This window comes from Aptenodytes patagonicus, chromosome 23 (assembly GCF_965638725.1).
Source record: "Aptenodytes patagonicus chromosome 23, bAptPat1.pri.cur, whole genome shotgun sequence".
Taxonomy (NCBI): Eukaryota; Metazoa; Chordata; class Aves; order Sphenisciformes; family Spheniscidae; genus Aptenodytes; species Aptenodytes patagonicus.
Window position 1 is genome coordinate 6,625,254 of NC_134971.1, and position 12,867 is coordinate 6,638,120.

The 12,867-nt window shown below is 53.2% G+C and overlaps 1 protein-coding gene across 4 annotated transcripts; it reads right to left on the bottom strand.

Moving 5' to 3' along the window:
* Window positions 1-3,415: 3,415 nt before the first annotated feature.
* Window positions 3,416-11,690, bottom strand: LOC143170262 (transmembrane protein 45B-like). Of its 4 annotated transcripts, none has more exons than XM_076358368.1 (6): window positions 11,570-11,690; window positions 6,482-6,686; window positions 5,999-6,211; window positions 5,139-5,323; window positions 4,321-4,466; window positions 3,416-4,021 (listed from the first exon to the last, which is right to left on the bottom strand). In XM_076358368.1, the coding sequence occupies exons 1-6, from the start codon at window positions 11,657-11,659 to the stop codon at window positions 3,892-3,894; spliced, it is 969 nt and encodes a 322-aa protein (XP_076214483.1). In that variant the 5' UTR covers window positions 11,660-11,690; the 3' UTR covers window positions 3,416-3,891. The 4 variants fall into 4 exon arrangements, with proteins under 4 accessions (XP_076214483.1, XP_076214487.1, XP_076214486.1 ...); XM_076358372.1 differs by lacking the exon at window positions 11,570-11,690 and adding an exon at window positions 11,325-11,330; XM_076358371.1 differs by lacking the exon at window positions 11,570-11,690 and adding an exon at window positions 10,054-10,196.
* Between the last annotated feature and the right edge of the window lie 1,177 nt (window positions 11,691-12,867).

The window sequence follows — 12,867 nt, forward strand, 5'->3', positions numbered from 1 at the left end:
CTCCGGGATGGTTGTTTGCAAGTGAGATCCATGAGCGACCCCCTGCCCAAACTCCGAAGGGCAGGCGGCAAGGGGGTGACCCCTTCGCTAGTCGTGCCACGCACAAGCAGCCAGCCTCGGTAGGACCCAGCTACCGCATTGCTAAAACTGCTAACCTGTTCGTTACAGGCTGCCGGGATCGTACGTAGCCTACCCGTGAGTTTTAGATGAGATTCGAGTTATGCATACTTATAGAGGAGGGGTAAGCATGTACTGCCTACTGTTGGTTTGTTATTTAAGTCACTTGAGTTAATAGCCAAGAAAAGTATTAAGATTAAAAAAAAAAAAAAACCAAAAAAACCCCCCACCCACCAAACAAAACCATTATAAGTTCTGGAAGAGAAAAGTGACCTAGAAGATCCAATTGTCCTCTGAGCAGCAACTGCACTAAGTTTGGAAACTAAGTTCACTAATTAAACTGAAACAGTAGATTTTAGTGGCGCTTAAAATGCTAATTTCAATTCTTTAAACCGTGAATCTCCAGCAAGTCTCTCGGTAACAACAATAAAAAGTCTTGCATAAAGATGCCAGGTACCAAGACTCTGCAAAGCACTTCAGCTCTTCAAGCAGCGCCTTTCCGTGCCGTCTCAAGAAGCTTCTCCTCCCTCCAGCTGCAGCAGGAGGGTACCCAAAATCACACCTTGCATTCACCAGCCATTCTACCGAAGGCTTTCATGGCCAGTTCCTCCAGGCTAAAAGCCTGTCCCTGACATTTGCCAGCAGCAGAGGATTTGTGGAAAGGGGACAGCTTTCATCTCCCCCTTTCAGTGGTCTTCTCACAGCCCTTAACCGCTTACTGACTTCAATCTGGAAGCACGAGGGTCTCTATTCCTTCCAAACACTTCAGCACGCGTGCGCTCCGGTTTGCTCAATCAATTCCCTAGTCTAGTTGTGCAGCAGAGAATATTTGCCATTAGAAACGCCGGTCTTAGTGTTTCTGCACGCTAATAGACAGGAAACAAAGATAAAACGCAGGTAAGCATCACCTTAGCTCCTGGCTCGTGCGGTACCGGTTAGTTAAACATCACCAAGTTGCTAATGTGCGGATCAGCAAAGAGACATGACATCGCTTTCTGGCCAAGGTACTTCCAGGAGTAGATCACAGCCCACCAGACGTCCAGAACCACGAAAAAGAGAAAATCAGCGCTGGAGTGGCACGTCCGCATCGCCGCCACCTCCCTGGGGACCGACAGCACAGATAGACCATAGGAGCTTCACGAGGAATCAAATGTTCTTTCACAAAACAACACCACATCAGCAGGGGAACAGCATCAGTTGGGTCTGTGCATAATAATGAGGTCCCCGGTAATTAAACCCACCCAGGCACACGTCGTAACCCGCCTTGGAGAGGCAGAGATTGCAATGGAGTGGGATGTCACGGCTCTATACTCCCCACCCTATTTCAGGGTCACCCATGTCTGTCCGTAGCACGCTACCAGCGCGGACGGCAATGGTTTCGGGTGAACAGCGCAGGCTTTCCTGATCAATAACACGTTGTCTAGTCCATTTATTGCCTTCCATCTTCAATAGGAAAGAGCGCTTTGGGTTAAAGGCTTGTGACAGAGGATATCAACACGCAGGCTAGCTAGGAGCTCCTCTACAAATGCAGTTACAGCCACAACAATCTCATTTCTTCTTTCTACTCTATTGGCCCAACGAACATCAGCCATCTCTCAAATATAGGGCACCTCTATCACCCAGCTAGGTGACAGGTAATTTTGCGCGCCCTGTTCAAAGAAACCCTGGTGCGTTAGCTTTAGGCTGGGAGTGTGATCCCGCTAAGCTTGCTAAAACACACAGCTAGATGATCAGTAAGTATTTGCTCTTATCTGCATTTATCCAAGGAAAGAAGAAACAGCCCCACTAAAGATCTAAGTTTTGAGTAGCAAAAACCTCAGTAAGAGAGGGATTCAGCAGGACCTAGATAATACCAGGGCAAGAAAAAAAACAGGCAAAAAAGTAACATTAGTTGATCAAAGGGGAAAGAGATTTTTTTTCCCCTTTCTTTTCAATCCAAGTGCGGTACGTAGGGTTATAACCTATGCACTAAGCTTCCCGTTAACGGCAGCTAGTCTATAACAAGTTGACCGAACGACCCTGTTTCTAGTCCCACGAGGATTATTAATAACCAGAGCACGTCACCTCCACGAAGCACATTTGAAGCTCTCACTCTGGCATGGGAGATCCGCATCAGCCCCAGCTAAAGGCAACCCTCCCCCCCAGCTCCTGGAGAAACCGTTGCTCGTGAATGCCAGCCTGCTTTACGACCCCAAATGATAGTCCTCTGTGTGTGGGTGCCAAACGTGGGAGCCCAAAACGCCGCACTCGCCTTGGTTTCTTTGCTCCTCAAGGTCCTTTTCTTGCCAGCCGCCAGCAGCACGAAGCATTGGTCTCCTTCCAGCCCTGCTCCAAAAGGAGAAAATAAAATAAAATATAAAGTGTTCGCTCTTCCAGGGACCTCTTGCAGGCCTGGGAATTGCAACCGCTTTGAGCCAGGGTGGATTTTGCTTTCCTCCCGAAGCTTCCTTGAATTTTTGGAGTCGTGCAGACCAGCAGTGAAGCGTTTAGACTAAGCTGTCTTCGGCACGTCTTCGGGGAGGAGTACAGCAAAGGTATTAAAAGATAATAATAATGCCGTGTGCTCCCCTGTTCACCCAGCCCAGCCCTTAGCGAAGGACGCGGCACAAGCATTTTAAACGTTGATGGTGAACTTTCTGAGGAACTTGCTGTTCTTTCGCTAATCCTGTTTAATGACGTCTTTTAAATTCGGTTTTGATCTTGGTCTCCCTGTACTATTCTGCTGCAAACCAAATGAAGCACCTAAGGGAAAAAAAACCACATACCCCTGGACAGCGAGTGCAAAGCAGACACTGAGAAGCGAAAGGTTTTGTTCGGAAGTGACCAGCTCCAGGGAGGGAATAAAGCTGTCGGTCGAGAAGAAAAGCCATGCCTGAGCTGAGATTGCTGCACAGCCCGGCTCTCAGAGACTCACCAGGAGCGTCCGTACGCCCAACCCGGGCCTGCTGAAGCCATCGTCTTGCTTCAAGGGTCTCTCCGCAAGCTGAACCCTGCCCGGCAAACACCCCATCTCCCAGGCACGCCAAAATCCGTTGCAACCAGGCTATCTAACTCATCCTCTCAGCTTCTGATTAAAAACAGGCAAGAGAGCCGCTCCGTGACAGTGCTAACAGGGAAACCTCCATCCCTTCCATCCGCTGGCCACCCACCCCTTTCTCCAGGCAGATTTGGCCGTGTTACGTCACACGCGGTCCCATCCCTCCGACATGTCACCCACCCCTCAAACCGTTTTGAAGCCGGACATTGCCTTAACCGTGCCTTCAATCTCAAGGCATCGTATTCAAGAGATCCATCGAGGTGGTTCTTTAAAGTACTTTATTGGTGATCGCGTATACTCTGTGCACGTTAAGCTTTGTACAAAAAACCCCTCCATTAACACCAGAGTGAACGACAGCCACCGGGAGCTTTGAGACTGCCGGTTTGGCTCCCTTCTGCCGAAGCGAAAACGATGTTAAAAAAAAAAAAAAAAATTAGCTAAATCGGCCACACCAGTTGGACTCCACCCGCAAACCAGTTCTGCAGTTCACAGCCCAAGCTGCAGCACGGAAAATTAAAAACTCCCTCCCAGACGAGCCTGGTTTGCTCTTGCTACCGCCAAAGGGATGCACGGGAAAGGCTTTTGCATCTACTGCCACATTCCGCCTTCGGGGTCCTGCCTCCCACTTCCGATGCTCTGCCATCAAGTGCCGGTGTAGTTTATCAAGACTAATTAAAAACCTCATCTCAAGAGCTCTAAGCCACAGCGGGGAAGAAGTTTCCACGCCCGCCGTGGCCTCATTTGTCATCCGAGGCGCTCTCCGGCAGCAGGGCACCGCTGGAACTCTTGTTGCCTTTGCGGATGCACATGCTGCAGTCCAGCTCCACGTCGATGTTCCCGAATTTCAGCTGGCAGGACTCGTTGCAGCTGCGGGAAGGACAGCGACGCCGGTCAGGTATTTGTGGGCAGCGAGAGCCATCGGCTCACCCGACCCGGCTCGGGAAGGCTGTTAAGGACAGTCTACTCCGTGGTGTCACCGAGCCGATCCTTTCCAGCCAAGCCATGGACTAGTCCATGCTTGGACATGCACGGACACCCACTTTTCTTATCCCATGAGAGACCGGCGGCAGGATTTCCCAGGGTAGCATTGGGTCTAGGTATTGCTCTTGGCCACCCCAGCTCGTGCACGGTGCCGGGACCCCCCGGAACCCCCCTCCCCCACGTACCAGTGAGATGCAGCAGAGTTTGCTGCCAAGACGGCGAGAGCGCCCGCGTAGTGCCAGCAGAAGCACATGGTGAGGAACGTGAAGTTGCTGCGGTCGGTCTGATCCCAGCCCGGTCCTCCCCACGGAGGCGACAGCACAAACCCAATCTGGTCGCAGACGGAAGAGGTGTTAGGCATCAGCACACGTCAGGCTTTAGCTCATCCCCCCTCACTTTTCCTCCTGTTTTTAGCCAAGCTGCTGCAGCTGACTATGGACTAGAGGCACAATAACCCCGAGTAACACCTGGACCACCGCCCTCGGCACCCCCAAGCATCCTTGCCTCCCCAGACTGACACAGGGATGCTTTTCAGGAGGAGAGGGACGCTCTGCAGATGAGCCTTAGGGCTCGCGGTGCAGCCCAGCATCCCCAGAGAAAGCTGACAACCCAAAAGCTACGTTGCCAGGCTGTGCATTTCCCCTTAGACCCAAAGCTGGGTGATTACGTGAGAGGTTTCCAGATATTTCCAGTTACTTGGAACAAACAGAGGAAGAAATTGGGCCTAATAAAAAGAACAAAGAACCTCATGATTGTGGCTTCCTGTTCTTGTGGGGTCTAATCCCCATTTAGCACGCAGGTTTGTCTGTGCTGCAAACATGACACGTACGTATCGCCACGATGACAGCTCTGGCACTAAGCCTCATTTCTTCCTAAGATATTCCAACCAGCCGACAAGTTTAACCCCAACAGATGTGCCGTAAAGGGCAGAGCGGCCCCCCTCCGCTTCCCCTCCTGGGTGCGAAGCCCACTGCTCAGAGGAGAGCGCTGGATGCGCACTGACCTGCCAAAGCCAAGAGCCCTGGAGAAGGAAGGAGCTGGTCCTGAAGGTCTCCAGGATGATGTGGTCCCGGTGGAACACCTCGAGGAGGGCACAGAGGGCTCCAGCAAAGATAGCCATGGCCAGCAGGGAATGGAGGTGGTGGTCCAGCGCAGCGTCGCTGTAGTCACGGAAACAGAAGAGCAAACCTGCCAAGATTCACACTGCGTTAGAAAAGGGTGCCCTGGGATATGTTTTTTAAACAAAACATCTGGAAACTGAGACGATGCTCCAGGTCTTGCTGTGGTCTGCCTGGTGGGAAGAGCCAGACAGCAAACAGCCTGCTGTCACCACCTTCACTCTGCAAGGACCACGCAGCCCCCAGCACCGGGGTCTGCTCTGCCCACAGAGTAGCCCCCGTGGACTGCGGCGATCCCCGTGCCCCAGCCGGGGCCGTAGGGCTGTCAGGAGGAGCACGGTGATGGGGACCTTCAGCTCAGAAGGTGGCAGGGAGCTCTATATCGGGGTTTGTGCCTCTGTGCATCCAACCGAGATGGGGGGGACACCACCTTTTTGCAACTCCAGAGAGAGCCAGCTGCTTGTCACCAGGAGAAGCGCACATCCCAAGGGCCTCGTGCATCCGCTGTGCACCCGGGGCATCCAGCCACGGCTGGATTCAGATTTGGAGAGGGACAGGGAGGGGGCAACTTTGGCACGCAGTCAGTGCCATTGCACATCTGCACACCCTCCGGCTCTGGCTGCTTGCACAGCACCTCGCCAGCCTCAAAACAGCCCAGGGATTTGGAGGTGTGGCACACCGGTGACCCTTGCAGCGCTTCCCCTAACCCATACTCTATACTCTCCCGGCACCACGTGTGATTCACCTTCGATGAACAGAGCCACGGACAGCGAGAGCCGATCTAAGCCAAGCGGCAGCTTGAGCGGGGAGTGTGAGACGACGTCCACGATGCCGGAGAGGAGGAAGAAGAGGTACATGGTGGTGTAGTGCCAGTGGGTGAGGTCCATCCAGCTGTGCGTCTTGGGGCTGTACAGCTGCAGGTGGGGACCAGCGGGAACAAACTGCTCAACCAATATCCCTGGGTAGAGAGCGGAAAGGTCACGCTTTTCCTTGTACACAGGGGAAAGGACAAACTCACAGGAAACCTTTCTTTGCAATGGTGAAGTCATAGCAGTATTTGCCCAGACGAACGGTAGCAAGGTCCCATCACAAAGCGTGCCACAAGCACGTCCCCAAGCCCTCCCACACCAGCCGCCGCCGTTTCCCACTACAAACAGCCGCAGTCTCGTGGGAGAGAGCGGCTGCAGTGCCATAGATACTGGGGCAGAGACGCATCATCATCTCTTACCTGCTAGAGCAAAGAAAGCTTTGACCGCCCCTTCAAAGACTTCCACGCGCCGGACCCCATAGCTTGGCTGGCTCTCAGCATCGGCTTTCCGCCTGAGATACTTCAGGGGGTATCGCACAGACCACCAGAGACCAAAAATGAAGAAGAAGGTGCCCCGGAGGGCACTGCCAAGGAAACTCGTTGGCATCGGGCTCGCTTGCTGGACCTGCAAGGAGAAACAGTGCCTGGGGACCGACTCAAATTATCCCCAAGAGAGATGTCGGGCTGCTCACTTGCTCAGTGTCCTCGGGGAGCCGCATCCCGACAGAGCAGGTGGGCATGGCTCCACCATCAGCTGCAAACAGGTAGTACCTGTTTGCGACATCACCTTGAAGAAGCTGCCGCCGTGTGCCACTGTATATCTGTGTATACGTATATACGTATGTGGTTGCACACACGCAATCATCAGGACTTCATTGTGCCAGAAAAAAATACATTAGTGCCCAAGAAAGCGTAACAGCTACATGCTATTAGAAGCGGAATCATAACAAAGTTTTTGCTAATAAAAAGCAACATGACAATTATTTCCTCGGAACACAAACTCCCTCCAAACTAGATAATTACTAGAGCGTGAATCCAGCCGGCGTGTTCAGCAGCTCCAGCCAGCCAAGGCTTTTGCTCGGCCCTACCGGCTGCGCAACAGGAGGAGGAGGCAACCCAGGAACCATTACCATTTCCAAAAGGAGTCTCATGCATATTCCACACAACCTTCGTGTCGCGCACACGAGCGGCGATTTGACACAAGGGAAAGAGATTTCATCTCCAGCAGGAAGAGCTCGATGGCTAAAGGCGTGAAAATTGCCTTCGCGCTAAGCCAGACCAACGCCACCGAGTACCAGCAAAGATGGAGAGGAGCAGAGGTACGGCTGCGTGACCGGCTGCCGCGGGCAAAGTTATATCCTGCGAAGTATTTAAGCCCATACTCAAACTGTTGAAAAAAAATCCCAGAGCAGCAAGCACAGAAAGGAATAAGTAACGATCTGAACGCTTATAGCAGCGAGCTTTTGATGTTACCTTGGGACGGTCTTGTTTCCTCCAGCAAGACCTCTCTCCTCGCTCTCTGTATGCATCTATCACCTGAGGAGGTCTCACTCTTTCCCTCCTCACGGGCTTTCCTGTCCTTTTCTACCGCTCAGATGCGCGCGGAAGAAGGCATTACTCATCCTGAAGCTACCACACCGACTCGCCCTTGCATCACAAATCACATCCTCGCTGTGTTTATAAATACCGAAGCAAATTGCAGAGGCTGGATGAACAACTCCAGCATGTTTTCCGAGTCCTCCCACACTAGAAAGTAATTAGGCACTGCAAAATAAGGGTAGGATGTGGTGTGGCAAGCGCCTTAGGTGAGGGAGAGCTCTCCAAGACGTCCCCGGTTGGGTTTTGGCTGCAGAGCTGGAGTCGGTCGAACTGGCTCAGCCCTGCGTGGGCAAGCGCGGCGTTTGGGTTTAGAGACTATCGCCATCCATTGCATCTCCGGGACACAGGTAATCTGAGGAAGGCTCAAAACTGTTTACACCGTGTTAATGTTTCCTTTCAGGAGGGAAGTTACTAAACAGCCTTTCAGGCAGACGAGAAACGCCCCATCCCAGGAGCTGGTGAGGGGCTCGGTGATGGCTTTCTGCTCTATTTTGGATGCCTACGTTAGGGTGAGACAGCTCATGCCCCAGGAGGACCCACATCTTTCCTGATTATAGCCTGGACACCCAGTCCAGGGCACATATCTTCCTTGCACAGACATCTACATGCTGAAGTGACTAAGAACAAACGCTATTAAAGCACATTTAAGCAGCACACAATTGCACGATATATAACCAAATTTTACCATTGTCCTACAGGGACTGTGACTACAAGGGCAACAGCCTGAAGCTAGAGTCAGGAGCGTACCCTGATCCACAGATACGTAGCAGGAACGTTAATTTGACAGGCTTAACTAGAGGAGAGGAGGACAGCAGAGACATCCCAGTGCCCAGGCATCAGAAATGACAACTGACACATCCCACCTGCAATTCCAGAGGCTGTTCCGAGCCGCACCAGCATCCAGCTTTAACCCAGGGATTTATCACCCCACGTCCACCGGGCATCCCCCCTTTGCCTTCGTTACCAGCAGCCCCCAAACCACTCTGTTTCAGAGCCGTCCCTGGGATCTCCTACCCCAACCATCCCTCTCCCCAGTGGAGTAGCCTCACTCTCCTTCTTTTTGGTGCTGGGGACCCTTTTGCTTTGTAACCTCTCGGCAGCCCAATTCAGCAAGGCTTTTGGCAGTTGTCACGAGTCCCCCTCGCTTCCCCCCACCCAGACACAGCTCTTCAGCAGCCACCACATATCCTGGGGCATCTCGCACTTAGCAGAGATGTCCCAAACCCACCCTTCGGTCAAGCAGAAGCTTGGATGTAGCCCACTCAAAAAAACCCACCTCCTTTTCTAAAACAGCCACTATTTTGCAGAGAAACCAGATATGTTTCCAAGCAACAGTCCACTTGCACAGCTCGTGTATTCGAGGCACAGCAAAACAACCTCCCCACATCCACACAGCCCCTCGACCAGCTCGCGCAGCCCAAACCCGATAACTCTTCACCCGCCGGCTTCCCCCAGCCCCGGCATTTGAGTCCACGCTCACATAAAAGCTGATTAAGCTCCAAGTGAGCCGCAGCCGGGGAAGAGAGCACTGGTTGAGGAGAGGCACCTCGGTTATATATTTTTCCTGCGAGCTAGTTTGTCTGTCAGAGGACTTGAAATACGGCTGCAGTCAGAAGTTATTACCTGAGCTGCCCTTCTCCCTCCGCAGCTTCCAGGCTGCGATGCTTTTGCTTAATAGCCACACGGGAGCTGCCCGCTCTCCTTACGGTGCCTCGCACTCACTGCTCGCAGCCTCCCTGGGCTCGGCTCAGGAAAGGACGGCGTTTCTGCCCAATTTCCAGGCTCTCCCCCCCGGAGCCGTCACCACCCCGCAACTCCGGGTCCGTCACCATCGATGATTTCGGCTCCATGTGGGGACTCGTTCCCACTGATGCGTGGGGATTGATGCTGCCGGGAGGATGCTGTCCATGGGGATGCATGAGTATCGCCTACAAGCACCCACGGGTGCAACCATCAGCCTGGCAGGCAGCATCCTAGGACAGCCAGCCTGTACGCATAGGGCAAGCTCAGCACCTGGCCATGGACATTTGGAGGGTCTTCTCTTTGTGGCTCCTCCTCTGTCCTTGCTACCCAGGCACACCTCTCTTGTGCCAACAGCCCTCACCCAACAGAAGAGGCACAAGCTCCCTCTCCTGCCAATCCTCTGCCATGATGCAGCTCCAAAACATGATAAACCCCCCCCCAAAAAAAAGAGCTAAAGCCACAGATTGCTGGCAGACTGCCTCCATCAGCACCACTTCCACCGGCCTCATCGGTGGCCATCATCACACTAAACCTTTGCCTTGCAGTGATGGGCTCTCCCCAAGTCCCTTCTTCCCAAGCTCAAGCAGCCACCTCCATCCCATGCACAGCTGCTCACCAACGTATTTCTCTCTACGGGTAGGAGAGTTTACCTGCAGCTCCTGCCTGTCCTTCTCCCTCTCCAGATGTGGCAGCGAGGAGTGGTTATTACTCACAAGAGGCAGATAAAGGGAGAAGCCACCACGGGGAGGTGGCCCTCAGACAGGATGTTTAGAGCCGAACATCCTGCGGGCCAGTGCAAAGCGCGCTGAGTCAACCGGCTTTCACAACCTGGGACACCTTGTGTCTGCTATTAATAAAAAAAATAAAAAAAAAAAAAAAAAAAAGAGGCTCCTGGAATTTGCCACAAAAATCAGGATGAGCAGCCAATTCCTGTTCCCATGGCAACCACGTATATTCAGTTATTATGTTGGGTTTTCTGGCTGACTGGGGAAGGAGCCAAGAAGAGACAAGGCTGCGGCATCGCCCGGTGCGGCCAGGCTCTGCTGCAAGGGCTCTGAAGTCTCTGAACTGGGCTCCCAGGTACACGATAACCCTTTTAGGGGGGTCTGCCCTTATAAAAAGCACCTGTAGGCAGGAGATTTTGGGCCAGGAGCTCCCAAACCAGAGCAGAGCCCTTCTGAGATCCATCTCCCAGCCCACAGCAGCCAAGAGGAGGAGGACGATGGCACTCTCTTCCCCAAAAGATGGGCTGGCAGGACACAGCAGCCTGTTTCCACTCCTTTTTACCTATCCGACACCCGACGCTGCCCAACTCCAAGCACCCACAGACACAAGCCACTACCGATCTGCCGCAGATCACACCGCCGATGGCTGCATGCCCAGCCTTAGCACCTCACCGGCTGCAGAGATGAGCAACGCAAGTGCCTCAAGGCAAATAAATACCACGGGCCACCCCAGCGTCCCCATCTCCCTCCGAAGCACCGAGTTGATGGTGCAGAAACACTCGGCGTCGCTCAGGAGTGCCACCCGAGGACCACTAACAACCACTCAGTGTATTCCCAACCCGGTATTTCTCCTGATTGCAACCACGTGCACATAACTCCTCGTGCAACCGAAAAACAAAACCCAGCAGGGCCGCAGGATAAACCGTGGCCAGCCCTGCCAAGAGCCACGCACGTGAGCCAGCGCCCCAGGGAAGCCCCAAGGCTGGAATAGCATGGAAGCAAACCAGCCTGCACAACCCTCCCCGAGGCGATGGGCCGTTCTCCAGCACAGCCATAAAAGCCACCAAGCCATAGCCAGGAGCTCTTTTATACCCATTATCTCCGTATCAGCGGTAGCAAGTAGGAGGAAGGAAGGAAAACAAGAAGCTGGTGGTGGTGCTGGCACGCAGCCGTGCCGTACGCCCGTCGCTGCTCACCTCCAACGGGGCTCAGGGAGCAAGACGCGTTGCAGAGGGCTGAGCACACATGCAAAAGGGTCCTGTAACATCAGGGAAGCCCACGGCAGCGGAGGGGCTTCCGTAAACACAGGCAGCTTCGCCCAAGCTAAAGCTTCAGGAGCTTGCTACCGCATTAAACCCAAGCACAGAGAGAAATGCAACCCCCGTACGAGCTCTTCCTTACAGACCTTCCCCTGAAAGTAACACAGCAAAAAAAAGCACACCTTCCTTGCTGGAAAAAGAGCAGCGGCACCGTCAGGGACCTCTTTGCAGCTCAGTTTTCCCTTCTGCAACCACCCAGCCCTACAAACCATCACCCCAAAAGGCAACTTAGCACAAAGCTGCTTCCCAAGCAGGACGAGTCAAGTCCTCGGAGGAAGTGGGAAAACACAAGCTGGGAGGGCAGCAGCTGGAGGGAGAGGGGAGGAAACAAGGCCCAGCTGAAACGTATCTGCTCGGAGGCTGAAGGTGCCTTTTTCCGTGGAGTTTAAAGGGCCAGCAAAGAGGAAAGCTCAGAGAGAAAGGTTTCTATGGAAAGGGCAACTCGTGTTAAAGTACCTGCCAGTCAGAGAGGGGAAAAAAGTTGTAGGTGCATGACATGGTTGAGAAAGGGGGGTTGCTAGCCTTTTAAACCACCCCCATGATAAAAACAAGGGTGAAACTGTGACAAGTGGTTGGGAACAACAGCCCGATGCGGGGGTACCCAGAGAAAGGATGGCAGCCCCCCCCCCCAAGGACACAGAGCAGGTCACTCGCGCGCCGTGCGTGCTAAAAATCACCGCAGGCACAAATGGATGCAACTCCACTACAGTTCCTTAGCTGCAAACCGCTGAGGCGTGGAGGAGTATTATGGGATTGTACCAGCACACGCCTGCCCTCCTCTTCCTCCCAGGGAGAGACCAGCCCCTCTCATGTTCTCAAGCTAAACCCTGAACTGAATTTGATCCCCCCCACCCTCTTCTTTTTCTTTTTTCTCAGCTGTAACTGCAACATCCTCTCCCTGAAGGTTCATCATCAGCCTCGGTGCTAATGAAAAAATGTGATAATGTTTGCCTACTTCCTGGGGGTGGTGGGAGGCACAATCTAATTAAAGGTTTGCCAGCAGCTCGAGCGCTGCAGATGGATGGTTGTTCGGGAAGTGCAAAGTATTATTATTATTATTATGACAAATGCTAACACCAGCTTTCATAAACAGGCAACAGAGGAGGTGAGGCAGGTGGTATAAGCATAGGCAGGGCTTGTTCTGCTGCCTACACCATCATTTCAGCCTTACATAAACGCGTCCGCGAAGGGTGGCAGCGGCAGATCCTATCTCTGCCCGAGGAATGAGTGGCTTGCGGACGGGCTGCGCTAGGGCGCTTGATGAAGGGCTTGTCTTTCTAGCTGGAAGAAGAGCCAGCTGCCAAAATATTTGGCTGCTTTGGGGGGTGTTGTCTTGGTTCCTTCGTAAGAGGAGGTTAGATATTACCGTCAGGAGGATCAGCGGCTCCTTCCTGCCTCGGATGAGCAGGTCACTTATTCC

What these genes read in the sequence shown, in the direction of transcription:
- LOC143170262 (XM_076358368.1), bottom strand. Translation starts at nt 11,659, where the DNA reads ATGGTTTGTAGGGCTGGGTGGTTGCAGAAGGGAAAACTGAGCTGCAAA. An exon ending in AGCTTTCTTTGCTCTAGCAG is followed by an intron (nt 6,212 to 6,481) that starts GTAAGAGATGAT and finishes CTCTCTACCCAG; the next exon opens with GGATATTGGTTGAGCAGTTT. An exon ending in AACTCTGCTGCATCTCACTG is followed by an intron (nt 4,022 to 4,320) that starts GTACGTGGGGGA and finishes TCCTTCCCGCAG; the next exon opens with CTGCAACGAGTCCTGCCAGC.